This window comes from Carettochelys insculpta, chromosome 6 (assembly GCF_033958435.1).
Source record: "Carettochelys insculpta isolate YL-2023 chromosome 6, ASM3395843v1, whole genome shotgun sequence".
Lineage (NCBI taxonomy): Eukaryota > Metazoa > Chordata > Testudines > Carettochelyidae > Carettochelys > Carettochelys insculpta.
Window position 1 is genome coordinate 64,079,244 of NC_134142.1, and position 14,004 is coordinate 64,093,247.

The 14,004-nt window shown below is 44.2% G+C and overlaps 1 protein-coding gene across 1 annotated transcript in view; it reads right to left on the reverse strand.

Annotated features, from left to right (window-relative positions):
• The window catches only part of CDAN1 (codanin 1), a 59,563-nt gene that overhangs the window by 35,763 nt on the left and 9,796 nt on the right, over positions 1–14,004 (reverse strand). The window contains exons 2-8 of the mRNA XM_074997078.1: positions 12,465–13,171; positions 9,967–10,191; positions 9,015–9,205; positions 8,301–8,420; positions 6,171–6,249; positions 5,561–5,681; positions 832–941 (exon numbers count right to left, since the gene is read on the reverse strand). Of these exons, the coding sequence (XP_074853179.1) occupies positions 832–941; positions 5,561–5,681; positions 6,171–6,249; positions 8,301–8,420; positions 9,015–9,205; positions 9,967–10,191; positions 12,465–13,171 (1,553 nt within the window). The remainder of the gene's footprint in view (positions 1–831; positions 942–5,560; positions 5,682–6,170; positions 6,250–8,300; positions 8,421–9,014; positions 9,206–9,966; positions 10,192–12,464; positions 13,172–14,004) is intronic.

The following is a 14,004-nucleotide window of genomic DNA, read 5'->3' on the forward strand; positions in this document are numbered from 1 at the left end:
AGTCACATCTCCAAGGCCCCAGTTAGCCTACCATATTGCAGCAGTGGCAATCACAGATTATTAATTTCATTTTGCAGCCTGTGATAGCCAGAAGCTGTAATAGGCCTGCAATACATAGACTTGTAGGCTGTGCAGTAAGATGAGGAGCTAAAACACAACTGACAGTGGTCTTGCTTGGGCTCAGGTGTACTGACCAAAACGTCCATTTCATTATTAGGCAGAGTATGGGTCAGATAAGCAAATGGGCCTCTGCAGTGCATCCCTCAATGAAAAAGAACAGAGGAACCACAAGAAGTCACTTCCACAGGAAAAAGAACAAGTCAAAAGGAGGTGCTCCTCCACTCCCATCACAAAACAGCAGAAAGAGAGAGAAGTAGCCCCCAGCCGAGAGCTTAACCAGCACTATGCTGTTACCAGCACATCAACAACTTCTGCAGAAGTTAGGCTTCCATTCTTTGAAAAGGCTAAGTCTCTACTCTGCATAAACAGTGAAGGCCAATGTTCCCTCTAATCTTTTCCATAAATGTGTAGAATAAATTTTGTTATGCGCACCAAGATGCGTGAATGTACATCACCAACAGAAACAACAAAACATAGCTATGGACACTCTGCTAATCAGTTGGGTGGCACTTGAATTTCTCTTGAATGACCACACAAGTGCACAGCTTGCAGGGAAGACTGGTAAAGGCCTGCGTTTTCAGAGCAAAACTGTCAGATCTATCCCCATTATGCTGTATGTATGCAGTGCAGCTGGATGTTATGACCTCCTATTGTTCATGACCCTGGAAAGATCATACCCCCCTACAAACACAAAAACTGGAGGACATTTACCTTTGTTTCTTAAATATATGAAAAGCCCTGTCACTTGAAAAGTTAGAGCGATTGTCAGTTTCTGGCTGGAATGAAACAGACTGTACAGATGAAGGCATCAGGAGGGACACCTGTGAACAAAACAACAGAGTCCATTAATATAATGCAATTCCCTGATAGGACACAGCCCACCAACTGGAAAGGTAAAAAGAAATGAACATGAATTTAGATACAATAAATCCTCCATTTAACAGACTAATGGGGGAGGGGTGTGCATTATTCCAGAAAGTCTGTTAAATGTGAGGGTTTACTAACGCCCCCCCCCCACTCTCCCAGCCCTAGTCTCACCCCCCCAAGCCCCAGCTACCAAAAAACAAATAAATAAAAACAAAAAAGAGCGGCCACTCACCAAAGCCACCACTGGACGAGCCCGTGAATCCCACCCTGGCTCAGATCCTGCTGCACGTGGCTAATGGCACCTCACCGCAGGCAGCTGCAGCTGCCTCGCTGCACACGGAGGCGCCAACAGCATGCTGCTGGAGGGGCCACCTCATAGCCTGCAGGACCTGCCGCCACACACTCCTCCCACCAGGGTGCAGTTTTTGGCAGCAGTAAGTGTCCCCCTCCTTCCCCCCCCCTACTTCTTTTGTGGGGGGGAAGCAGTGAGAGGGTTTAGGATTTTACAGACCCCAGGAGTCTGTAATATCGAGGGTTTACTGTATCACCACAATCAAGCTATCTGAACACTAATCATTTCTCAAACACTAACGATTAACTCTAGATCAGCATCAGGGCAGAAAATGCACAGACAGTCCCTCCGCTAACGTCTACACTACCCTGGAAGATCGACCCACTCAGGGTTGATCTTCTGGGGTTCAGTTCTGTGCATTTAGTAAGGACATGCAAAATTGACCTCTCAGGGTCGCAGTCAACCCCTGTACTCCTCACAACACGCAAGGAGTAGGAGAGGGTAATGGGAGAACCTCTCCCATCCACCTTCCCTTGTATAGGCAGAGAGACAAGTTAGCCAAGTGCAGACACACCAATTTTATCTATGTGATTGGTGTACCCAGAATTGTGTATCTGCGGTCGACTTTTAGTCTAGTGTAGACATAGCCTCAGTAGCATGGTAAGGGACATATCCTATCACTCCTGAGACCAGGACAAAACAAGGAGGGAAATGCCATGGAGAAAGAGCCACGTGCAATCATTCAGTGTATGTCAGCTCAAACAATTAACTGTTCCATATCTGGTGTTCTTTGAGATGTATTGCTCATGTCCCTTCCACAGGAATGTTTGATCACCACACACACCAGAACTATAGTTTTTTCCATTAGCCATATCTGTAGGGGAGTGGCTCTTGCAATCCCTGGAGTGGTTCCTGCATTACATGGTACAAGGGGCAACAAATGTCCCAACCCACCTTCAGTTCTTCCTTGTCAAAAACTCCGACAGTGGGGAAGGAGGAAGGGTCACAAAAGGCACATGAGCAACACACTTCAGAGAACACCAATTACAAAACAAGATAACTTATTTCTTCCTGCAGTGCTTGCTCACGTCCATTCCAATTTAGGTGACCCTAAGCAGTACCTGTGGAGGTAGGTAGGGAGTTCGCTGCAATGGAGACCATAGCACACCTCTGCGAAATCCAGCAGAGTCTTTAGCTTGCTAAGTAATGGCGTAAGGAGATGCGATGGTGTAGACTGAGGACCATCTTGCAGCACTACAGATCTCCTGCACTGGGACGTACACCAGCAAGGCCACCAACAATGCCTGAGCTCTGGTCAAATGGACTTAGACAACTGGTGGCAGCAGAACCTTTGCTAGCTTGTACCACAGGGGTTGGGAATCTTTTTTAGGCTGGGGCCACAGACCCACAGAAAAAAAAAGTTGGTCGGGGCCACGCAAGTAAGAAGAAAAACAAACACCTCATTGATGTAGTCCCCAGCTGAAAAACATGCAGGAAAGACATTCCTCTCACACACCATTCCCAGAGCTTTGGGGGTCAGAGCTATTAGATTTTGTGGGACCACACCCCCATCTCTGTGGTGGGGCCAAAAATTAGGGATTTAGTGTGGGAGGGAGCTATTAGGAAGCAGCCTTGGAGTGTGGGGTCTAGGAGGGTGCAGAGGATTGCAGGGAATCTGGGAGGGTGGTAGGGTCAGAAGTGGGCTGGGCAGGGGTAGGGTGCCTGAGCAATGGGGGGCACTTACCTGCACAGCACCCCAGGGGTACATGCGGCCCCATGTCTTCCACTCCTCCCAGGCACTGTCCCCCACTGCTCTTAGTGACTGCAATTTCAAATCAGAGCAACAGGGGAAAAGCCTCAAAGCAGCTCTTCTCTGTGCTCCTGTTCCCCCAGCCTAGGGAGAGGAAGCAGCAAGAGCAGCAGCAGGCACAGCTGCTACCTCCCTTGCCACAAAAAGCCCATGGGCTGGATCCAGCCCCAGTTTGCCTGGCTCTGGCTTGCAAGGCTCAGGGCTCCACACACACACCCACCATATAGCAGACCAGGTGCTGGGGGGAAGCCCCAAGCCTCAAAGACCATAGGTTCTCCACCCCTGCTATAGAAGGTCATTCTGCAAGAGGTGATTGATCTAGTTGGAAATCCTCTGCAATGACACCAGAAAGTCCTTTTTCCTTTGAGCTGTAACACAGCAAGCTGTATCAACTTGCGGAATACTGTGGTATGTTCCAAGAAGAAAGCCAGGGCCCTCCAGACATCCAGGGAATGCAAATGCCTTTTTTCCATCATCATCTCTGGCTCAGGACAGAGCACAGGCAAGAACAAGTCCTAGTTCGTGTGGAATGGGGGCATCACCATTGGCAGAAACAAAATGGGTGAGGCCATAGCTGGTCCCTGTCATTATTAAAAAACCACATAAGGTGGGTCTGTGATCAGGGCCTTCATTTACAACACCCATCTCCCTGACATCACTGCCATCAGGAAAACAACCTTCCAAGACAAGTAGGAAAGGAAGCCAGAGCCCAGTAACTAGAAGAATGGGACAGTGAACTTGAAGAGGACCAGGTTAAGATTTCACTGTGGGACAGGGTCTTATATCTGTAGACAGAGCCTCTCGAAGCCTCTAAGGAATCTGACAGTCATGTTATAGAGAAGACCATCTTGGACTGGGAATAAATGAAAACCAGCCATTACTGGGCGGGGGGGTGGGGGGGCTGCATGGGGAGCCTGGCATGGTTTACTCACTACATATGCGCATGCTACGATGTGTCCCAATAGGCACAGGCAGACTTTGGCCATTGTCAGGGAAAATGCAAACACTTCTGTGACAAGGCTTGATAGGGCCTGAAACTTCTCAAGTGTCAGGAAAGCCCTTCCACAGATGGAGCACTACTGGACTCAAATAAGTTCTATCCTTTGTACAGCAACGAGCATAGACTTCTCAATTTTCACAAGCCGGCCAAGAGACCTGCAAGTGGTGAGTAGCCCCTCAATGTCCCTTTGAACTGGGGATATGGTGTGGCCTTTGACAAGTCAAGTTGCCAAGGTATAGGTAAATTTGTACCTTTCTGAACTTCAGGTAAGTAGTAACCACTCACATGCACTTGCTGAACTCTCTGTGCAGTTGCCAAGCTGCATGGGAGGACTGCAAACTGGTATAACTAGTGGGCCACTAAACCGCTGTGTAGCAGGCCTGGCTCACAGACAGATAAATAGCTCAATTTGAACTGGTGGCCAGCTTCCTGAGGGAGAAAGTTGAGCCACCCATTGAGGGTCTTGGCTCTCCTCTGGCTTGCCTCTCTCCCTCAAGGGAAGTGAAGATCTCCCCCTTGCAAGTTTCTTGGGCTTCTTGGAAGCGTTTATAGAGGAAGACAGGTGCCGACTAAAAGAATGTATCGCCCCTTCAGCTGTGCCATGAGGGCGCCACTCCTTTACAGATACCGCTAAGGAAAAAATTTCCAGCACTAGTGCACGTGGTGAGCACACACACGGCTAAACATGAAGTCCACATGAGCAAGCACTCAAAGAATAATAAAGAGAATCTGAGAAGGTAAGAGTAACAGCTGTAGGTTCCCATGTCCTTAACACTTATTCCCTCTTTTTAAAAGGATTCTCTCCCTTTCAGATCAGTAAAGCAGCAGCATCACAACTGCTGTCACTATCTAGCTACAAGGCCCTCATCACATGAGCACTTCACAACCAGTTAATTTTAGTCTCACAATACTGCTCTCAGAAAAGGGAGTAAAACCCCCATATTCTAATTTTTGTTTTTAAAAAAAAAAAAACTAGTGACTGATCCATGGAGTAGATTAAGTATTTGCCAAAAACAAAAACACAGAATATTTGTAGCTGAGCTGTTCCATGAACACAAGTCTCCTGAGCTGCCATCCAGTGCCATATCCCCTTGGCTATCCTTCTTATCTCACCAGACTCACCACAGGGAAAAGGGTAAAGGTGAAATCTTCCAGCCCCACTGAATGCACTGGGAGTTTTGCCACAGATTTCAATGGAGTCAGGGTTTCACCCTAACTGCAATGCAAGTTAGTTAAAGGAATTCTCAGCTACAGATCTTTGGTCCTAGAAATGTACAGGCTTCATGTGGACAGGCAGCATGATTTTAAACACAGACTCTAAAGAAATTGAGAAGTGAAGCACCAGAGCAGGATGAACAGGATTGGATAGCAGAACCAACAAACTATGGCAAGGGAGGATAGGTATCCATATCGCTAGAAACTCTTTGGACATTCTTTACCTTCAACCTGCTAAGGACTATTCCTTTTTTACCTTGGCTGTGCTGCTCTCATAAGCCTTCATAAGCCTCTCATGCAAGCCAGGGGAAAAGGATGCAATCCGTTCATTCTCAGCCAGTAGTTTCAATGTCCCCTTCTCTAAACAGGAAATAATTCTGCCAAGAAAACACAAATGGAACACCACAGAGAGGGAGCAAATCTAAATGAATATACACACGTATTTGACAAACACTACGCAGTTTTAACCTCTAGCCACCTGAGATCAGGACCCTACTGGCATCAAAAGGACACATTGCAAATGCCACAGTTCTATGGAGGTGACATGAAAGTAAGTCCATTTGTTCCTGTTCTGGTGGGGCATTTGAAGAAAAACAGCAGTTCCACTAAATTCCAACTACACATTGGATGTTTTACCTCATAACCCGCTATCTCCTGTGGGACCACTTATACTGATGAATACACAAAGAAAGGCCTTCATGTTTTAATTCAGCCAAGTCATTAACTCTTTGCATGACTTGGGGCAGAACACTCAATACCATGCCCCTAAAATGACCTTAGTGAAGCCCAGATGCACACACTCAGTCTCTCTCTCTGCCACTCACACAACCCCCCTACAGCTTAAGAAATACGAAGGTCCAACTTACGCAAACTGACAATCCAAGACGTGCACAGCAAAATAAACACAGTTGTGTACATTTCGAAAATGCTGCCTCTCTACTGCATCTGAAAAAACAAAACAGCAGTTAACAGTGGAAAATTCAGAAACTAAATAGAAAAGTCTAACAATTAACTCAGAGGGATGTAGGAATTACCAAACCCAGTCACATCACTGGTTCAGCAAGACCAGAATCCTCCTTCCTTCTATGCCCATGACCTGACAAGTCACATGAAGGCAAACAACACCCTTAAAAAGATGCGTAGCATAGTTGGCCAATTGTGCAGTGTAGTGTAAGATGGGAGGATCTTGCTGAGACCATTGGCAATTAGCTGGAGCCTAATTTGAAGCCCAAGATCTGATTGCTATTCTTGTGGCCATGCTATCTCAAAAAAGATACCTGGAACTGGAAAGGATATAACAGAAGTCTATAAAATCATGACCAGTGTGCAGAAACTAAATCAGCATTATTAATAATTATTTTTTATTTATAATACAAATTAAATGAATAGGCAGAAGGTTTAAAAAACACAAAGAAAGAAAGTATTTCTTCACATGACGTATGGTCCATCTGTGGAACTCTGCTAGATGTTGTTGTAAAGAGCAACACTATAGCATGATTCTAAAAAGAACAATATGTTAACGGAGAATAGCTTCATCAGTGGCTAGCAGCTAGGATGGGTAGGAATAGTGTTCCTAGTCTGTTTTCCAGAAGCTGGAAACGAGCAACAGGGGATGATCTCTTGATTACCTGTTCTGCTCATTCCCTTGGAATACCTGACACTGGCAACTGTTGGAACACAGCATACTGGGTTAGGTGGACCATTGGTCTGACCCAGTTTTCCCATTTTTATTTTAATCCACATAGCTATCTGAATTCTTGAGGGACAAATTATTCACCTTTTAAAGCTAACTGTGGGAAATAACCTAGATAAGAAAGTCCATGTACAAGCCTTAAACCTCAGCCTTGGACAAGAGGCTTCATTTCTCAGTCAATAATACAAGTATCGGAATTTCCACTAATGTTAATGGTAGTTAGATGTGTACAGGGATTCCAGCAATGAGCCTTTATGAGACAGAGGTCAACTCCTGCGACAGCAGTGGGATTCCACCCAACCTTTTCTGGGCAAAACAATCAACCCAAACAGATTTGGTACAGAACAAACACATGGACAGCACAATGCCTACAGACTGCCAACTGTGAGCAAACAATTATCAGAGTTCAGCCAGTGGTTGGGTGTGCTGTGCTACCGAAATCAAGACCACCTGGGGTCATTCAGCTCTGGAGGTGACAGAACAATAAGAGCCAAAAATGCAGCTTTTTGCTCACCAAGACATCAAGAGCTATTCTCAGGTGGAAGTCAGTCTAAGTACACCTTACAATATACTAGTCATCTTCATTTCTGGGTAAGGTCCACATTTGCCAAAAACACGTGCACAACTTCCACTGATGGGAATTGCAAAGGTGTCCTAAAACTTATGATGGATTCAACAGTACTTCTGGGTTTGAAGGAAACAAATGAAGGAAGAAAACTGGTGAATAGCTCTTCCCTCTGAAAATTTGTTTTGGCATTTACACATGGAGTACTTGGACAACAGCAGTGAGCTACCCATTAAGCTGGTTTCAGTAGCCAAACAGATTATAAAACATCCATTCATTCCAAATGGAAATCTAATTTGACGAAGGAGGAACAAACTTTTTTACTTATCTTCTGTAGCTTGGTCTATAAGCTTCAAACTAAAAACACCCCCTTCACTCCATGTGGGAAGATCCCCCTTTATCAACAGGAGGTTTATACAAGACCAAGAGTAGACACTGGTCTTCTTCCACATTTTATATTCACTACCCAAATGCCATATTCCACACCTCTCACTGCTGCAAGGCCTCAGAAACCTTCAGTGTAATGACTTTTGGTCATAACAAGAAGTCCTGTGGCACCTTATAGATTAACTTCTTGTTGTTCTCGAAGATACAGACTAACACGGCTCTCTCTCCGATACTTGACTTTTGGTCACTCATTCCCTGAAGCTTGATATGAACCTTTGAATCAGAGGCGATATGCTTTGTATCCCATTATCAGTCCTGGCAACCTAGTCTCCATTCAGTAGCACTGCTGACCTTTACATCCTTGACTGAATTCCAGTTCATTCTCGCAGTCTTCCAAAGAAGTTGTTCCCTTGGATGTCAGCAGTTGCAGGACAAAGAAGAGCTCCAGGAAAATATTTGGAACCAGGTTTTCTGAAAAGGTGAGAGAAATGAAATGGCTAGATAGTAAGCATTTGTCTAGGTTAATAAAATCAAGATAAAAATAAAGATAATCAGATTTCAAACTTCATCACATCTGATGCCTACAGGAAAAAAAAAAAAAAAAGGAGCTGGTACTCAGCAGGCTCCCCTGCCAATCCCACTGCATACAGGACTCAGCATTGTTGCTATAAGGTCAAGCACATTTGGGTAGGTGCATTAGAGAAACCAAGGGTTTTACCTCCTTTCATCCACAACTTAAACCAGGGGTAACAATATAAAAACAGCTTCTAAACCACTTCAACCTAAGAAATATTGTCAGGGAAGAGACCAGGACTCTGGTACTCATTGTCTCAGTTGGGTCAATACTGTTCAAGTTTGCTGAGATTCAGGGAATTGTGTATGGCCCGTCTCATTTTCTAGGCTTCTGTCCAGGGAGGAGTAGATATACTCTTCTAAATAAGTGAGAGGTGTCAGTTTATTTTTGCAGGAAGAAGTCATTTGTATTAAGTTATCAATTCATTTTGGAAATAGTATTTCAAAAAAGATATTCCACACCATTCTCATCTCATTACTCCCAGTTCTTACCTGCTATACAAGAAGAGTAGAGTTCAGCCAGCAGTTCCAGCTGTTTCTTGCAGGAGACCTTACTAAGATCTGCACAGGTCACTAGCTGGCTATCAGTAGGGAGGTTAGCACTCCAACTGTAATTAGGCTTGGCAGGTGTACTGGGATCCAGAGACAGTGCTGCAGAAGATGTCTGGTGCAGCAATTTGCATCTGAAATTCAAAATCAGTGACTTACAGAGGAACTGAAGATGACACACACTACCATCAATGCAGGAATACCATCTTCACTGTATTGTTTGTTGGGATTCTCACAAACTGATCACAACATTTACAGGATCAAACGCAGTTCCCATGCAGGAAACAGGTTTAATTACCTAATAAATCCATTTGCCTCTTACAGACAAAAAAATGGTCTTGTGATTAAGGCACAGGACTGGAATTCAAGAGACCTGGATTCTAATTCTAAATCTGCCATGGCTCAGAGTGTGACTTGAGGCAAGTCACCTACTTCTCTGTCTTACAGCTTCCCATTTCCTAAAATGGGAATAGCCACCACATTACATCTGTGTGCATCCACTCGCTTTTAGGAGGTTTGTCTAACTAAAAGGATCATCTGAAGACAACAGTGCTACATAGGTATTCTTGAGGGTGCAGTCTGGCCCACAAAACTTTGCATTAGTGCAATAAGGATAAGTGAAATACCATAAACTTAAGACCATTATTATGCTAGAGTTACTTTGCAGAACAGAAGCACATCTTCAAGTGAGGACTGAATGCTTAATTTGAAAACTTATTAACCTAATATCACATTCATATTCATCTCATTTGCTTTTAGCTAAGTTTTTGATTTAACAACAACTAGTATCTGGTCTGGATATTTTCTGTTAATTTCAACTTCTGATTGGCAAGGTCATAAAAGGAAGAATTACGAACCCCCTGAGGATGTGACCCTGTGCCTGTTCATACTGTACCGTTCTTTCTTCAGCATCTCCCTTTCCTCTTGAAGGCTGCTTCCTGTAATAGAGGTAATGTTCCCTTCCTGGATAGCAGCAAACGTCTCTAGATTGGTTCCAGATGGAAACAAAGCACCTGGAGACTGGCTGACTGGTGTGGAAGTGAAACACATCTTAGGTTTTGAGAGAGGGCGCTCTGCACTCACTGGAGTTGGGTTAATTCGCCTCGACGGCTTGCTTTTGCTGAAAAAGTTGAGAGGCTTCCACTTAAATGAAGCATAAACAGATCATCAAGACAAAAACAACAGTCAAATCCATCACATTCTTTCAGAGCATTCTGATGCCAGTGTAAAAGAAAACTAAGGAAGGAGAGAATCAGGATGCAGTGCAACTGTAAGAGTGGCTGGTTTTGCTCCACTCAGTAGAACCAGAGTAGGTATATCCTACAAATATAGACTTCAATGATCCTGATGAAGCATAACATATATACTGTTACTCCATTACTGTGATTTAAAAGCAACTGTGATCATTATGGGAGAAAACTGATAAAAAAAAATGATACCACTCAACTTACCTAGACACTTGTCCTACATTGTCAGACTGGTAACCTACGATATACCAAGTTCTGGCTGCTCTCAGTTCATCGCCTAGTCCCCAAACATTCAAGAAAGCATCACCTACCAGCCTAGAATTCAGACACCCAGATTTCTGTTCCTGCCTCTGCTGCCAATGTGCTTTGAGTGGACAAATCCTAATCTCTCTATGCCCCTCACTTTACTTATCCACATAATACTGCTCACCCATCTCACAAAATTGATGGTAAGCATTTGACTTGTAAAGTTCTTTGAGGTTCTTGAAAAGGCTCCACAGAATAACTACTAGGCCATTTTAAATGAAATGTTTCAAAAATTATGATAAATCAGTTTGATGTATTTGCCATCTTTCTCCAACAAACATGTTGCCTGATACATGTTAGCTGCTAGGGCTTTATTATTGTTATTTCCAGGCTTAAATTTGACCTGTTTCCTCACACTTTTCATGTCAGTCACACTCTGCACAGCATGAAACTTACTGCTTGCGATAGAAATGCACCATACCCTGCCAGCCAAAGCCATTTTTACAGACCATTATAGCTATTTCCTATCTTTAAATCCCCTCCCACCATGTGGGACCTTATTTCTCAGGATCACTAGCAGCTCTAATCAACTCTAAAATTAGTTCAATTAATTGATTTTAGAACTGGTGGGTGACATTGCAAAGACCAGACACCACAAGCCTTACCCTCTCTGCAAGGTGGTTAATTGGGGTGGGGAAAGATACGACCTTAGTTTAGACCAGATCTAAGAGGAATGGCTAAGTACAGATTCAACTGTACGTACACCTCTGGCAAAGAGTGGTCACTCTATCCAATTTCTTATGGAGGAAGAGACCACTGACTCACAGGAAGGAGAATTCTGGTAGCCTACATTGTGGTACGGAAAGCTATGCACCAGCTACTGTTGTGTCTATTAGGAATTCTGAACTTTGAGGTCTGATAAAGGGAAGGAGAGTTAACGTGTCTAAGATTAGTTAGCCAGAACTCCATTACAGTCAGACCCACATTATATTCAACTATGTCTAACCAGTCTAGCCCCTGCCCTGCTCTGAAGAGATCTTTCAAAAAATCTCACATTCAGATTCCTACAAAAGAAGCCACAATCTGAATATTCAGAAGTCATTTCAGGTGGCAAACATGAGGTGCTTTAAATGGGCTTGATTTCTGCTTTACTGAGACCTAGTGGTGAATCTAGCTGTCATGTAAACACCAAGCGAAAAGGAACAGCAGCTTGTACAACCAGGAAGGCCCAGCTAGAAGAGATCATTCGTAATTAAGGGAAACTCATACACTTCAAGACCCAAACAGAATCCTCATGCCAACCATCCACCCAGCCCTTTACCACATGGGACCCACTTTCCAGCAGAGCCAGAGGACATGCAATGCCTCCCCTATCAATGCTGTTTCCACCAGCAGTTGCGGAATGCCTGATTGCCATCCCAGCAGCTGCTCCACGCAGCAGCAGCAGCAAAGAGGAGGAGCCACTTAGGGCCTATCCGCAGTATGAAATCCTACCATGTTTAAATGCAATTGTAAAGAGTAAAGATAATGTTGTGACTCATTTGTCATTGCAAATAAGAACAAAGGTGTCTCCAGCATCACCTCACCATTGTCTCAACTCCTCACAACTGTATTTTATAATGGTAAGATTTTTCTAAAGAAGATGAACCTCTAGATGGGTCTCAGTAAGATAGTAAGGAGAGGAAACATAGTTGAGAAAAGCTGGCTGCACAGCATTGCAAGATGTCCCCCTAAACCATAATCTATTACAAAATATTCATAACCAAGAAGGTATAAGAACACCTAAATATTGTTAACTGTTAGATAACAGCATCAGCTACTCACAAGAAACAACGTGCAATATCAATGCTGCCAGCACAATCAAAAAAATCAAGAGCGCAACAAGGCAACTTGCTCTTACTTTGTCAAACCTGAAGCAGCAGTCATGGGTGGGAACTCCTCCAAGTTGTTGAGGTTCAGCTGGTCAGGTGGGGAATTGGCTGAGGTAGGACCCACCTCATTCCGTTTCTTCCTTCCACCAATCAATGAAGAGCTGTCACCCTTCCCATCCTCCTCTTCATTGAGGCTTCGCCCTACATCCCGAGCCACTTGCCAGCCAGCAGCACTGGCAGAGCTGTTGCTTCTTCTTCTGCCTCGCCTCACTGGCGGTGTGGGCCCAAGGAAGATGCCCAAATTGGCCTTCTGAGATGAACGTTTCTCACTGTGGGTGAACACAGGGCTGCAACCAAAGTTTGGACTGTTGCTGGGGAAATCATTGCAGGGGCTAGAGAAGCTAGACTCAGTAAAAGCGGAAGAGCCACTTGATGCAGCAGAAGAAAGAAAACTAGTGTCTGGGTTGCAGGAGCTTGTAGAGGTCTTTTGGGAAAAGAGCTGCATTCGACTGCTGCATGACCTGGCTGTATTGCCTGCCCTCCTTTCTGATCCTGTCTTTTGGGTCCCATGGCTACTTGAGCTCCTGAGGATCTTAGAATTTGGAGTTTTAGCAGGCGTAGAAGGCCCATTGGTCAAGATCTGACTAGTCTGTTCCCTTAAAAAATTCAACAAGAAAGGCACAAAGTCTTTGTGAAGTAAACTGTGAGGTACCAGCTTATCACTGACATGGTTCTCCTGCAAGGAAAGAACAAAACATTAATAAAAAGATACCCATGGACTTATTCTAATATGTTTCTTTCAAACACTGAGCATGAATTCACCAGCCCCTGAATTCTAACATTTAAGTAGAGGAACTGTCTCTAGAAGTTACAGCAAGAAACAGATTGAGGTGTTCTTCATTCTCCAGTTCACATATCTGACAGCTCTTCCTCAGGACCAAACTTTCAAAAGCAATCACTAATTTTGGCTGCCCAGCTGGCCACAACTGAGGCCTACCTTATAAAATTGCTTAGCACCCACAACTGCACCTAGAGTCACCGAAAGCTGTTCAACACCTCAAAAACGATGCCCCTGAAAGACATCTCAAGTGGGACACCAAAAAATAAAGCAAACAAATTAGTGGATAATGTATTAAACCTGCAGCCTCTCTGCTGCAGTTTCCTACAAATCTACTAAAACCAGCTACTTCTGCAAGGGTTGCTCCAAAACTAAATAATTGTATGATGCTTTAAGAACCTCATTCTTACTACATTTGAATGAAGTTGTTATAGCCACTCATGAGATCACGAAGGTCCAATACAACACAGTGCAACTTTTATGACACAAAGTTAATGCAGGAAGAACCCAACATACAAAGGGGTTGTGTTCCAGAAGTTCATCTGTAAGTTGGTTGTTTGGAAGCCAGGGTACGTCTTCACTACAGAGAAGATCGACCCTCCCGCAGTCAATCTTCTGGAGTTTGATTTAGTGCGATTTGCAGGGACATGCTAAACTGAACTTACACAGCGCCCACATCAACACCAGTACTCCTGACCCTCATTAGGGTAAGGCAAGTAGACAGGAGCAAA